The sequence below is a fragment of the Papilio machaon genome, chromosome 1 (genome assembly GCF_912999745.1).
Source record: "Papilio machaon chromosome 1, ilPapMach1.1, whole genome shotgun sequence".
Lineage (NCBI taxonomy): Eukaryota > Metazoa > Arthropoda > Insecta > Lepidoptera > Papilionidae > Papilio > Papilio machaon.
In genome coordinates this window covers 2,237,279-2,252,215 of record NC_059986.1, presented here as the reverse complement: position 1 = coordinate 2,252,215, position 14,937 = coordinate 2,237,279, and the positions used below count along the sequence as shown (strand labels likewise).

Sequence of the window (14,937 nt, the reverse complement as noted above, 5' to 3'; positions counted from 1 at the left end):
ATAAATAAAGACTCACACATAATGCGGAAAACTATGCTCTCATCCAAACTATAACTCACTTGCATTGCTTATTTGTACTGTAACGTAAATATACAAATTAAATTAAATGCCCTTAAATCTGTCAACATTCAGAAATAGCTATGAAAATGATAGCCGATCTAAAGACGTTGCCCTGTATAGAAATAACGTAGAACAAGCTTAGACTCTTATTTCACTAAGCGAGCAGTCACGCGACAACCGCACGTTAGTGCCATGTGTATGATAGTCGAGGGTGTATTTGGGCGTGCTGACGCACTAGTGGAAGTTGCGTCTAAGTGGAACTAATAGTTTGCGGTTTATTATAAAACCACGGTCTTTCATGTAAGCGCGCGAAGTTATCATTAGTTACAACTCTTATGGATACTAATGGTACCCTGGTAGCAATCACTTTGAACTAAGGTCTTTAGTTGCGTCTCTCTTGGCCTTAATTATATTACTTCGCATCTTTGCAGTTGTTTTTTCCAAATAAAATGCGAGATAGATGGATGTGGATGATCTTAAGTGTGTAAAGTGATTGAAACGGTTGAGTGAATTTTATGAGTTTTGTTATTATTTTCATCATCATCTCTCTGGCCTTATGCCACTCACTTGGGGTCGACACACAAGGTTTTATAAACCTAAATGTTTTAGCTTCATTTTTACGGCCACCTGCCTGTCGCCAACTTGGGAGAAATAAATTTAAATTAAATTGTGTTATAAAAAGTGACTGCATGAAAATGAAATTTGCATTTGCATGTAAATTCGAGTAATAAATAGTATTAGGCGATCATGAATATGTTTGTAGTAAAATAGTTTCTAAATTTCAAACAATTTCTTCAGCATAATGTTTACTAATATCTTGTTTTGGATATTTGTTTCTGTCATTTTTGTTGTTCTTAACTCTTACAATTTATAACATCCTGGTGCTCTAATTTATGTCTATTTCTGTCTGAGTTTATAATTTGCGTCTCGACCCAATTTATAAACGAACATGTGACACACACGAATATCAAATGCAAGGGGAATGTCTTTTGATGGTATATAAAATGTATAAATATGAACTGTATACATTTTTTAAGCCATTAGTAAATAATTTAATTAACTTCGATGTTATAACATGGTGAATTTTGTAGGTAGCTGTAAAGACCAGGGCGGGTTCAATGACCTGTGATGTCACGGATATGTTGTCTATACAGATATACGGCCGTGCTAATGTTCCGCCCGAGTGGGTAACTAGTTGACATTACACTGGGGGAATGGGGATGGTTATTGTTCCATAACTACGGAACAAACAACGTGACGTCACGAGGTTCGCACATTGTTGTAACAAACAGCATTTGTTTTGTGTCCTCTTGTAAGTGTTGACATAATCAAGCGGTTTTTAACTGAATTACTGAAGAGTTATAAACAGGGACAGTCTATGTTTATTCAACAAAAAAGAGCTATAAAAAAGAGCTACAATATGTACTGTTCATTTATACTCTGAGCTATGAAGATTTCCATCAATGTTGCGCATTAACTATATGTCTCTGTTCCTTGTTGTTGCAATGTTCTGTGCCGTCTTGGAGCGTAACATTTTAATTCGATAATTGTTCGCTTGCTCACTTCTCAAAATAGAGAACGTTTTATTAAACGCCTCTTATCTAACTGTTACGAATAAACGCGTCGAAGATACTGTTATCTTTGAAAGGCAAATAAAAGTGAAGTTTATTCGTAATATTATGGACTAAAAAGGTTATATGGTTTTAACAATTTTATGTCCGTTTTAGTTTTTTCTGTCGTTTAGTTTAGTCTGTGTGCAAATGACCTGATAGCAATATATCAAACGCTTAACCTAGTTAAGTCCAACGAACTAAGATGAAGTTTGTGTCTTCCAAAAAAGGTAAAATATTATAATACCTTTTAAAAAGTGGAACATGCGCCCCGAAAGATTATGATAATGGAACTAACTGATGTGGTTTAACTTTAAAACCCTAATTCGTGTCGCATACATAAGGGTAATCAATATTGACTAGTATCAGTTGGATTGGTACTTAAAAGATTTTAAGTTATACCAATAAAACGTGAAGTAAAGTTTCCTAGAGAAATATCTATTCATCTTAACATTTTTCCGTTTTCTCACCGAAAACTCACAGCAAAATTAACAGTAATTTGTCGTACTCATAGGTGTATTCGGACGTCGTCGTCCGTCACATTTTGCATACGGACGTAATAAATCTTTGTAAACTCGCTTCCTTGCCAAACATTTGACCAGACGGCGAGACGACGACGGTTTTGATATGTTAAATAATGCTTTCGCGTGATCTATATGATGTTATGCATAACATGGACCTACCTTTCACGTCTTGTAAATTGATAAGCCAAGAAGCCGTAAGAAACTTGTTAATCGTTGATTATCGAGTAAAAGGTAAACTTTTAATGTATCTATTATATCTACATTTATTTTAAATCTAAATGTTTTTGGTTTATATATAATTTTACTTTTATATTTAACTTTAATGTTTATATATATGTTCATAGGAAGCAGAGAAAATAAGTCTTGTTACGTCAAATATTTCTCGGCGTTGACTGATGTTTGCCACATTTTCATCACGCGATGTTTTTACGTTCGTAACGACTTTTTTGCCGCTCAAGTCATGGTCTGCTAGTTATCAACGTATATTTTCTTTACCATTAATATTCATGTTTTGTTAAATAATAATAAACATCAATTTGCTCTAGTAAAAGTAAAGTTATATTTACTTTAATAATTATGTTAACTATTTCGTACTATTTTTTTATATCTCTTGTAATTTTCGGAAGATATCTATAAGTAGGCTTACCATAATTACGAAGAGCCAAACCGGGACGCAGAAGAGAAAGAGGCTCATTTTCATTTTGCTTTTCGCTTAATTTGTGTTTTTCATATTTGAAATGCAATCAAAATTATTATGAATTGAAAACACGGAATTATATTGAATTGCTGTTCAAGTTTGACCGGGACGCCGGGACTGGGATCTCAAACCGGGACTATCCCGGTCAAACCGGGATGTATGGTAAGCCTATCTATAAGATACTATCGTAGAATCTCAACATAATAGGAATTATTATCGTTCGGCATTATAGATAAGATTTTGTAGATAAAAGTAAAATTTAATATACGTCATAAATTGCTCGCTCTTTAGTATTTAATATGTTCATGATGACAATAAGCATAACAAGATTGATGTCTCGTGTTTCGTAGTCATCGGTAAAGCGAGTTGAGAAAGCGTGTTTACATTGGAGTTGTTTGACAAACCACTCGTCCCCTGAGCTGCGTTCCGGTGAAACGGCATATTGTACCGCCTTATACGGCGTAGTAACGGTCATATCGGCTTCCATCGAACACCACAGTATGTTGACTTGCAAGTGTAATTGAAACGTTTGTTACAATGTAATGATGTGTATAACAGTTCAAGGACAATAATTATGCATTGAACAATGAATGTAATTTTGTCTATTCTGTTTTTTTTTTTTGTCTTGTTTTTATTTGTAAAATCTAGGTATAGATAATAGTACCTATTCTATCAATGTCTGTCAACATAGAGTCCATTGAACCCTATTCTATTATTAATCCTTGTATTGAATCCAGTTTGTGAGCAACGTCTAGGCGTCTAGACGGCCTGGATTGGTTTAGTGCAAAAAGAAGTCGCTCCTCTAGATGCGTAACATACAACTCTATCCGTATAATAAACAATGTAAATGCTACTTTAGAACTAATTGTACGGTTTTATAGAGTCGATTATTGCTTGTAGTTTTATTTAATTGAATCCTTTAAGTTTTGTTGATGAAATTATATATTACTGTTAAATCGTTATCTTTTGCAGTGAAATTGGTTACAAATGTAATTTATATCTTCACCTGGGTTTACAAATAAAAGTGTAGAATTATGTTTACACGTTAATATTGTTGTTATGAAGGAATACTTAGGTAAAGTGATATAAAAAAATAATCATGAAAACCAGGAAAGGTGATCAAATGAGGTGCCTTTTACCTTTTCAAATACCTAACAAAATATAGGTACACATGATAAACGGATCGTTCGAAATGATAAAGGGCACCCAATTATCTCTGCTCCACTTCGCTTGCCGGCACTTTGTTAGCAAAATGTGAAAGTATTCGTGTTCATTCCACAGCATTATAATTCCAGGAAGCTTAGATATGGTCTCGGTGCATTTTTTGTTTTAATCGATTTCATCGCTTGCTACAAACCGATGCTCAAATCGAGTCAGACACACGATTTAAAAAAATACGACGACAATTTAAGCAATATTAGCGTCAACTGACTTTAACTTGCACTTTTTGTTTCTTAATCAGTGATAACTTATTTAATTTTTCGTCTATTATATTTTTTTACCAATATAAGCGGGAGGACATTCACTTTAAATAAAAATACCTGGCCATTCATTGTTAAATCTAGGATATTGATTTAACCAAAAAAATATAAATGAAGAGGCAAAACAGAAAGCGATTTCACAAATACAAATGGAGACTTCTTAATATTTATTATATTGTTTTGTCAAAAGGCAATTGATGACAACTTTCTCTTCAACTCGAATGGTTGTATCTTTTGCGATAATTACCATTTACTCGTCAATATTGAAACGTGACAAGTGTTTATAAATCGCATAGTTATGTGATATACAAATATAAAGTGTACTAGTACCTAATGTTTACAAGTTTCCGCACGGGCCTCAGTATTACATGCGGTGCGGAACGATTTACGGTTTCGGTTGATCTAATTACATGCGAACTTCGTAGTGAAATAGGCCTCAGTGTATAAATACACTGCAAAGTGTTGAATGGGCGCTTTGGTGTGGCTTACGCTAGACGGCGTTAGCTGACTAATGCCTGATTGATTGCTTCAGGTAATGCGCGATGCTCTTGGGGTAATGATCTTATTTAGTTTAAACTATAAATGAATATCAAAGAGATGCGTTCATTCGTTTGATGCGTGTCGGTTCTTTCAGTTTATATGACCACAAAGAGTAGAGGTATTTAATAAATGTGGTAGCTTTTGCTATAAATTTCTACTTTGTATGCATATTTCCGACAGATTTCGTCAATTGACCTATTTCTTCTTAAAGTTGAACAAATTAATTTTGACTTAATTTTTTTAACAGTTCGAATCAACTAACGGAGTTGCCGCGTGAAGTATGTCAGATGCCACTACAAGTCCTCCTCGTGCCGGACAATTTGCTGGCGACGTTGCCGAAGGAAATCGGGAAGATGACCTCCCTGGCGGAGCTGGACGCTTCCAACAACAGATTGACGCAGGTGCCCATGACCCTGGGCGACTGCGCCGGCCTCCGAGCGCTGGATCTTAGTAATAACCAGCTGGGATTGCTGCCTTTACGTAAGTTTGATAGTAACTGTATGGGTATTACATGAGTTAAACATTATGGTGACTTGTGGTTAGCTGCAAGCATTTGGCAACGCTAGTGGTTGGGTGCTAAGTAGCCTCACCTAGCTCTGTAAAGCCTATTTTCCGATATTCCAAGCAACCATGAAGTTTGGATGAGACGTTTGTTTCTAAGATACGCTGAATAAAATAGTCCAGCTAGCGATTTCTTCTTATTTCTGCAATTTTATTATTAACGATATTAACTATCGTATCTGACCATGTGTTCATTTATCTTTAAAAAAAATATGTAGTTCATTGTGACAAACAAGGTAAGGTGCATACACTTAAGAGGCAGGTGTTAATGACGCATCTGCAGTGGATTAAAAATAGATAATTGTAATACGCCTTATGGCGAATGATTAATTTACATATTTAATGTATTGCACACTTACCAATAATGGTAATGTAGAATTACAGTCATGGAAATGCCGTCGTCATCGTCAGATCCCCACCCGTCTTCTGAGATGGCCTACCTAACTTAGGGGTGACTAGGTCGTAGTCAACCACGTTGACCCAATACCGGTTGGTTAGTTTTTATGTGCATTCAATTAAGCTTTTATTTATTTAATGTGAAATTATTTATGTTTGTTTATGTTTAAAAGTACGTTAATAATACAGCCTTGATGTGAACTTTGGTGAAACGATGTACATTACTAATTTAGGTCGATTACGGTATAATAGGTTGTTTGGTAGCGAAACTGTATAGATGAGGCTAGATAATACATTGTTCGGGCGCGGCGTAGGTGTGGCGAAAGCTTGGAAATTATTATACGGTCGATCAGGAACAAACGAATCAATACATTCTTAAAATCTGCTTTTGAATGTCAAATGTAGACAGTACTATGGAATCCGGTTATACTTTATTATAATAAAGTTTGATAAGTGATGATCTTATTGCTAGGGCGATGCGCTAAGTATGTCTGGTTCGCCTAAGATCAGATACCTGAATATAACAGTTGAAGCTTTATGTTAAAATTTGTTTGTGTGTTCAATATAAAGTATTACTCTAGTTGATTTAACATTTCAGAAATCACATACTTGCGACTGGAGCACCTGGACGTGAGCTGCAACTGCATATCATCGCTGCCACTGGAGCTGCGCAACATGAACACGCTCGTCACACTCAATCTAGACAACAATCCGCTTGTCTCACCGCCCACCACTGTGAGTCTCTCAATACTTTAATTGTCACCACAACTGACACTTTATCACATCCAATTTCTACTGTTATTACGCTATCAAATCTTATAATTTAATCAAGTTTGATTACGAAGAGTATGAGTACTGTACTGTACTGGTGGAGGCTTTTCTGATACATCTATTTATGATTTCTCTTTTTTAATATCAGTAGTCTTTATTTACGCTTTCGCGGATTTCACTTTTCAAGAATCAATTATGATTCATTAAGATGGCAGAAAATTAAATCTTATCGTCTATTTAGCTATTATTTTCTTGGTTTCCAGGTATGCATGCGCGGGCGTGTGCATATATTCAAATATCTGGAGAACATGTCGAACAAGGATTCGTTGCCGGCACACAGGCGTGTTGACGAGACGAGACGCTCAGCAAAACACACCTCGTATATCAGCTCTCCGCAAAGCGCGCAGATCACATCCGGCAATGCCACCATCGACTGCTTGCGACACAAGCCACGGCACGTCATCGACAGTGGATACTGCACCGATGGCGTGGACAAGAGGTGGTCGAATGATGGTAAGTAAAGATTTTGTTTGTCTACTTTCTGTTCCTATTACTCTCAGATCTTCCTTACCTCTGTCACTTCGCGCCATTCTACTTTAAAGGGCACATGAATTGTTGGTTTATTTGGGCCATTATCTTAAATTCAAGTGTACCGCTGGCTCAGTTTCCCCCACTCCTCTAAAAGGCGTCGTTGTGTGGTGTAGGTGGAGGCGAGGGTGGCGGTGGCTCGGGAAGGTCCACACCGAGCACGCCATCCACACTGTCTCCAGGCGCGGCGCTGTCCAGGGCTCAGTCGCTCTCCAGTGAATCACCTTTGGCCCCTTTGACGCCATTACTCACCGGGTAAGTTTCATACATTGTACTAGGATTTGTAATATAGCAGTGACTTATTTAGACGTGTTTGTTCTTATTTGTAGATTTTATGATATTTGAAGGTTTTCACGGTTGATTACTAACAGGTCAAAGGTCAAAATAAAGTTCGTCTAGAACTTACCAAGATGGAATGGGATTTCAAACTGTCAAAACTTATCGTAGGATTGCAGCAATTTTCTATAGTGAAGCATGTCATTATGTATATCTATTACAGCTATTGGCGTATGTTTAGATTGAAAATAAGTAAATACATAATTAATATTAAGTATATAAGATGCATGCGGGAAATTAATGTAAATTTTTATATAGAGGTATATTTTAGTAAATATAAGTGCATGATTATTATGGACGATAGAGCTTGGATCTTTTTTTATTAAGAAATAAATGAAGCAAGAATACACTCTTATCATCAGACCATTAGAAAATTATTTGATCTGAATATGTCATGAACTTCCAGAATAATAACTATAGAGCCTAAGAACAAGTTTTAAAAGTTAGATTACTTATAAATATTTAAAATTCGTAATTTTAATTTTAGTATAAGTTTTGTTGTTTAGGGTGTAGATATTGTCTAGTTTAGATGTAGATATTAGAACTAGACTTAGTATAATTATCTTTTCTTCTATTTCTCTTGCATTGGCTGAAACAGAGGTAAAGTTCAAAATTAAATCTAGACCGTTTTCGTCACCGGCATTACCATTCCCTTCATCACATCTATGTTATTTATTCCGATCCTTTTTTTATATTAACCCCCGGTGTTGTCCCTTTCAGCCTCCGTATATCACCCGAAGGGAACATTACAAACGGCGACGATAAGACTAAATTAGCACATCAGCAAACGTACAGGTACCTCGCCTCTCATACACACCACTCGCCTACATAACGCACTCGCTTACTTCTACTGTAATGACACTTGGGTGTGGGACTAACTCTTTATATAAATATTTTTACTTCATATCATAACACTAACAATATCAATTGTCAAATATCAATGGTTATTTGGTGTGTTTTAATTTGGCAAACATTTTCCCTAGTATCAAATTTAATGTTTGTAATTCATCGAAGTGTCATTCGAGCTTTTTCTCGCAGCCAAATTGCAAACATTCTGAATTTTATCGTAGATGGCTAACAATATTAAAGACTCGATTGTGTTTTTATTCAATTTGTGCTAATATATGCTTGCAACATGAATGTTTTCAGTCTGACTGTTTTGTCATTATTATTGGCAAACTCTTACAATTATATTTTATCATTTGCAGACAATACAAAGAAGCCCTAAGACAACAACGCCAGCAAGACATCTACCGGCCCCGAACCGAACAACCTTCCCCCGAACTGGATTCCTCCCCGCAGTCCCAGAGCCCAGTACACTTCCAGCGCTCCTCCGCCCCCCACTCTCCAGTCAACGGATACAGTAACGTATCTCCTAACCTTTACAATCGCTCCCTCTCCTCGAACTCAACAACCACCTCCACCTCCACACCTAACACTTCACAAGCACCAAACTCCCCTCTCCTCCACTCAACACCGAGGAGATTCCAAAATCAGAATGGAAACAGCGAAAAAACAGAGGAAACCAACAAAAGACCAGTACAAAAAGTCGTACCTTCTAGAAACGTTAATAAAATGTACACATCTGTCAATGGGAACGTCGACTACGCGCGCGTCAACGGACAAACGGAAACTTATATAAAACCATCTTCACCTACAAAATCACCCACGAATACACTAGGATACAATAGTATAGGCATGAAATCTAATATACCGAGACAGACTAACGGAGGGGAGGGCGCTAAACTACTTACGACAACAGTATCGTACTTGAAAGGTGCCGGTCCCAAGCCGGCGAGCAAGATGGCCTGGAACAAGGACGCGCCGCTCGACAAGCTCAGCTTCACCATGAAGAGAGAGTTTGACAAACAGAAGGAGGAAAGCGAACTCCTCGAACAGTTACGGACGGTAATTAATTTGTTGCTTTTTAAAATTGCGTACACGTGACTACGTTACGTACGCAAGAACGTATACGTACGTAATTGTCATCGAATTAATTGTTTTTGTGTTTAGATAATAGAGTCCCGCCTGAAGATGTCTCTGCCGGAGCAGGTGGCGCCGGTGTTGGCGGATGGTGTGGTGCTGTGTCATCTCGCCAACCATGTGCGGCCTCGTGCCGTCGCCTCCGTGCACGTGCCCTCCCCCGCACAGGTACACTGTCCCCTACCCTGCCAAACTCCCGCAAAAAGTTCTGTGGCATCTGCAACCTTTTGTTGCCTACTTTTAAAGTACAATTCGTTATCGCATTTGACTTTTATTCTAATATAGCTTTTTAATATAGCTTTTGGATAAGTTAGTTTTAATTTATTATGTTTGTTTCGTTTCAGCCTAAACTTACAATGGCAAGGTGTAGAAGAAACGTAGACAATTTCTTGGAAGCGTGTCGAAAAATTGGAGTCGAAGAGGTGAGTTTACATTTTGATAAATTTAATATAATTTTTTGATGTTACTAATTGGCTTTCAATGTTATCTTAAAACTACGTTGATTATTTGTTACTCGAATGTTTAACTCGGTCATTTTAATCAATCGGAGTCCATCAAAACTTTCTGCTAGTAAGAAGCATTTGATTTGTCACGTTGCACGTACAAATGAAAGGGCGAGTACTTGGCGTGCTTTGACGTGACACCGCGTGCCCGTGTTGAGTGTTGCAGGGTCTCTTTGTTATCCTCTTGCGAGAACACATTGTGTATAAACTAAGAGTCGGGTGGCGTGTGTTGCAGGAGCTCATCTGTTCGCCCGCCGACATACTGGGGGTGGGCAATGCCGGGCAGGGGGTGCAGGGGGTGCAGGGGGCGGCCGCTGTGCGCCCACTCGCCTGCACCGTCGTCGCCCTAACACACGCCACGCCGCACTCCGCAAGGGATATACAAAGCGACCCCCAACAAAACGAGAACGCTTTCGATGAAGATATGAACGGAGACCCCCAAGCTGACACCATCGAAGTCAACTATCAAAGACAACTGAACAGATACGCTGAAGATAGGTGCATAAGCAATTTCAACTTCACAGACTACGCTAACAATTACACAATCGACGAATCGGAGGAGTTTCATTTGAATTACGAAAATAACAACGAAACTAACCAAAACGCTAGTTACTCGCCCGTCTACGAAGGTGTAAGGAATAGAGGATCTTATTACGTGAACAATAGGATTCAATTCGTGACGCCGTTTTGCAAAGGGAACGGCGTACTCCAGAGCGATAATTTCGAAATTTACGACACCGATGAAGTTGATTTTCCAGTTGAAATGATCAACGATGATGAGGGAAGGTACGATAGAGATAAATTGAATCTAGATTTGCAGAATAACATAAACAGGGAAATGACGCCGTACGTAGAAACGGACAAGGAAAGGGAACATAGGTTGATGGTCACGTGGTTATGTCTCGGTACATTTTTCGTGTCCGCCATCTTACTTATTATATTTCCATTGTAATTTTGTTTTTGTATTGAGAAAATTAAGCTCCCACACCAGCAATGATTTCGTTAAACCGAACTATTTTCATAGTGATGTTAAATTGTACAAACAAGGAAACTGACGGTATCCCACCTTAAAAACTATAGTCGTTTGAACCAAAACCAATACGACGCGAAGCTTTTAAATATATTTCCACGAAAAACGATTGCTTGTTTCCGCAACTTACTGCTACATAATTGGTTATTTTTAAGAAGTAGCGAAGTTTCTTTCATTTTGACGAACAAGGCAATTGTTCTGTAAGTGGAATACCGCGAATTTCCGCGATTGTACATCGGTTTATGAATTTAAAAATATATTCAACAACTCGAATAGTATATCTGCATTTACCAACAGTGTGGGAGCTTATTGGAAGCATTTAACTTGATAACAAATTGTTGCCTTACTCCAGTGAACTGTGATTACGGTCTGAAATGTAATTTTGAGGCCGCTATTAGTCTTTTACAAATGGTTTCTTTTTGGATTGAGACTGAATTGAGGAATTTGAATTATAACGGAAAGGGTAGACAACTAATTTAATTTTGTTTTAATTGAGTCTGGAATTATTAGTGATGATTTTTCATTTAAGATTTTCCTTAATCAATTTTTGGTTGTTAAAATTATTCGTAGGTTTCGATTTTTTAAACTTTTTGGCTGTTAAATTTAAAATGACATTTTAATTGGCTATGAAATACGTTTGTCGCAAACTATGAAATAATTTGTTTGTTTTTTTCTTATATTCCAAGGATCTCAGGATTGTTTTTTTTTTTTTGGGGAATAATTTTCTTTTATAATTAGTTTTCTTTAATATTTATATAAATGTATATTAGAATATAAATTAGTTATTTATATGATTAATTTAATTTTTCTTTGAGTAGTACCTTTTTGCAATATTTCAATGCTTTGCTTTTGATAGTGTTTGTTCACTGCCCGGATATTTTGATCCTAATCTAAGACTTTGTAGTGTTCCCTTTTTTTTTAATAATTAAAAAGTTTCTAAATTAAAAAAAAAAAGTTGGGTAGATTTAAAATAAATAAACAATTACCTCACATGGCCATAGAAAAATTAAAACGATGGATGTAATAAAGTTATTTTTTGACTTTAATTATAAAATAGTTACAAAATTCGTTGTAACGATATCAAAATTTTGGAAGATTATTTAAATACGTTTTTACATATAAGCAATTATTCTAAATTTCTATAGTTTTCCTAATTTTTTCTATGGCCATTTCAAAACTACATCTTTATATGAACTTTGGTGCGAAAGGTATGTTCATGTAATAAATTATACTTAAAAATGTAGCTTAGCGATTGTAGTTGTATACATTTTTTTCTTTCTTATTAAATAAGAATATGCCTTAATCGAAACATCATATCGTTATTGTATTTATAATGCAAAACATGTTTTATATGGACTGAATTGCAACCTAAGACATAGATAAATCTGATTACCTAAACCTAAACCATAGACATTGTTTATTAGACAACTCTGTTTTTATTTTACAATATCATTTTTAAATCAAATATAAATATGGCCGTCATTTATTGAATTTTACGTGTCTCTGTCTCTTATATTTCTCGAATATCCTTAGATTATTGTACATTTAAATAAAAATTGTACAAATAATCTATAGAAAATGATCTGAAAATTTAAATTACGAATGTATTTTTCTCGAATAACTTCATTAAAATATTAATGTTAAATGAAATAAGGATAATTTAAAAACTTTACATTTTGTATTTATTTGGTTGTATTCAGTCCATTTCCTTAGTAGTGTGTAGTTATATTTAGACTGTATTTTGAGGCTTTTCTATGTAGCTATTTAACATTATTATGATAAAAAAGACATCTGTTTTAACATATGTATATTATTTGATATACATATAAAACGAAAATCGATTAACGAACGCCAATACGATGTATTGAACGACATGCAATGCGTTCACAATAACATGACACTCGTGACATATTCGTCCTACCCTCTCTGTGTTGATATGACAATCGAATAAAGATCTTCATCAGCTCACTGTAAGTCCCCACTGAGGGACTCGGAGCATACCCTAACTTAGGGGTGACTAGGTCATAGTCAATGCTGGCCAAGTGCGGGTTGACTTCATACATATCATTGAATTTCTTCTCAGATATGTGCAGCGTCAAGATGTTTTCGTTCATCATAAGAACGTTGGATAAATGTACATATGTGAATTGAAAAACATCGGTACATGTCGGGATTCGAACCCAGGACCTGCTGATTGAAAGTCAAGTGCCCCCTGAGCCACCGACGCTCAGATATATGATATGCAATGTCAAATCTCGGATTTGTCATATAAAGTCGAAATGACGTCATTACGTCTAAATGTCGTGTTATTGTCAACAAGTTGCACGTATATTTTAAATGCATTTAAGATAGTGATTTAACTTAGCGGAAACCATTTGATGAAATAGCTTATATTCTTGCCATAGTTAAGAATTATTAAAAGCGACATTTACTCGTTTCAACTTGAAGCAACATGGAATTGATTAGACGTCATGTGTTAGAAAAAAATGGAATAATTTTTATGTTTTTTTTTTTTTGGATATTTTTTCGCTTAGTTTAATCACTGATTAAATATTTTAATAAGCATTCCAAAGAAATTTAATATTATAAAGACATTATACTTAAATATTCTTTTTACTGTGTGTTTTTTGCACTTAATTATAGTATGTTAATATTTGCTACATATAATACTAAACTACTAACTGTTCTATTTGAAATGTACTTAACACACGACAACTGACTTTATTTTAAATAACTGTATTTTCCCAGTACCTAAGCATTTTCTGTTTAATCAATTAATAAAATAAACTAACCTGATATTGATTTAAAAAACCAAAAATTTGATTGACGCTCTTATAGATAACGCCATCTATTGGATGTTTTTTAAAAATTAAGACTAATATTTAATTTTTTTTTAACTATAATTAACTAAATTACTTGCAAATATCGAAAAAAAATTAAAAAAACTGATTTAGCGATGTAAAAATTTACGATGGAGTGAGATTCGAATTCGTTTTTCGCTAATTTAGAATTTTACTTGTTACGTCAACTTAGCCTATCACCCTCCATTCTATACCTGTCATTTATTAAAACGATGGTAAGAAAAAGCACTAGAATAGAATATTCCCCCAGTTATTACATTTCATTACTAATTTCTATTACTAATATTAGTAATTTTTTAATATTACCAGTTTGTAACGTTGTCGTGTGATTGTGATCTTATACAGTTTGCTTTTTTATTTATTTTGAGCTTTAAACTTCCTAGTACAACGCTATTACTAAGTCTAATAAGAAATATTTAATATATTTATAATATTTATGCGTACACAGATTATATTCATTAGCTTATGGTGCTTGGGTACTATAGTTTGGAGAGGTTTTAATGCACTATTTAGTTTTTTTTTATTTCACACACTGTTAAAAATAATTTTTCATATTAACCACAATTATAAATCACTTTGTTTCAAATACACTTTATAAAATATAAGTTTTGCACAAATTAACATGATTTTTTTAATCTGTGGGTTTTATAAATGTCTTCTAATTAATCAATATCCTAATTTGAATATAGAATTCGTAGTATATAGTTATATATTAAATAAAAAAATCTTAAAATAACTATTAATAGGCTTCCATACAAAGTACTTAATTGAATACAATTTTAAAGTATAGGTAATGTTGATTATTTTACATACAACCTGGTTATGTATTTATAGTATGACCAGGAGTATATAAATCCTGCCTCTTTTTATAAGTACGTAAAAAATTAGTTCTATATTTTTTCGTATATGGTGTTTTATGTTCTTGGGCAGGCTATAGAAAATCAAATGCAACATAGACAATAATGCAATTAATAATTAAATATATATTTTTTTCTC

At 35.0% G+C, this 14,937-nt stretch overlaps 1 protein-coding gene across 3 annotated transcripts in view; it reads left to right on the top strand.

The window, feature by feature from the left end:
• Positions 1-11,111, top strand: part of LOC106714180 (leucine-rich repeat and calponin homology domain-containing protein) — a 32,532-nt gene extending 21,421 nt beyond the window's left edge. The window contains exons 1-10 of one of the 3 annotated variants that reach the window (XM_045681774.1): positions 4,843-4,904; positions 5,160-5,392; positions 6,468-6,604; positions 6,904-7,153; positions 7,345-7,483; positions 8,285-8,359; positions 8,773-9,472; positions 9,578-9,715; positions 9,892-9,969; positions 10,286-11,111. In XM_045681774.1, the coding sequence (XP_045537730.1) occupies positions 5,200-5,392; positions 6,468-6,604; positions 6,904-7,153; positions 7,345-7,483; positions 8,285-8,359; positions 8,773-9,472; positions 9,578-9,715; positions 9,892-9,969; positions 10,286-11,002 (2,427 nt within the window). In that variant the 5' untranslated portion in view covers positions 4,843-4,904; positions 5,160-5,199 and the 3' untranslated portion in view covers positions 11,003-11,111. Of the gene's footprint in view, positions 1-4,842; positions 4,905-5,159; positions 5,393-6,467; positions 6,605-6,903; positions 7,154-7,344; positions 7,484-8,284; positions 8,360-8,772; positions 9,473-9,577; positions 9,716-9,891; positions 9,970-10,285 lie in introns of those variants that run through there. The other 2 variants (XM_045681718.1, XM_045681739.1) reach the window with 2 other exon arrangements.
• The last annotated feature ends 3,826 nt before the right edge of the window (positions 11,112-14,937 follow it).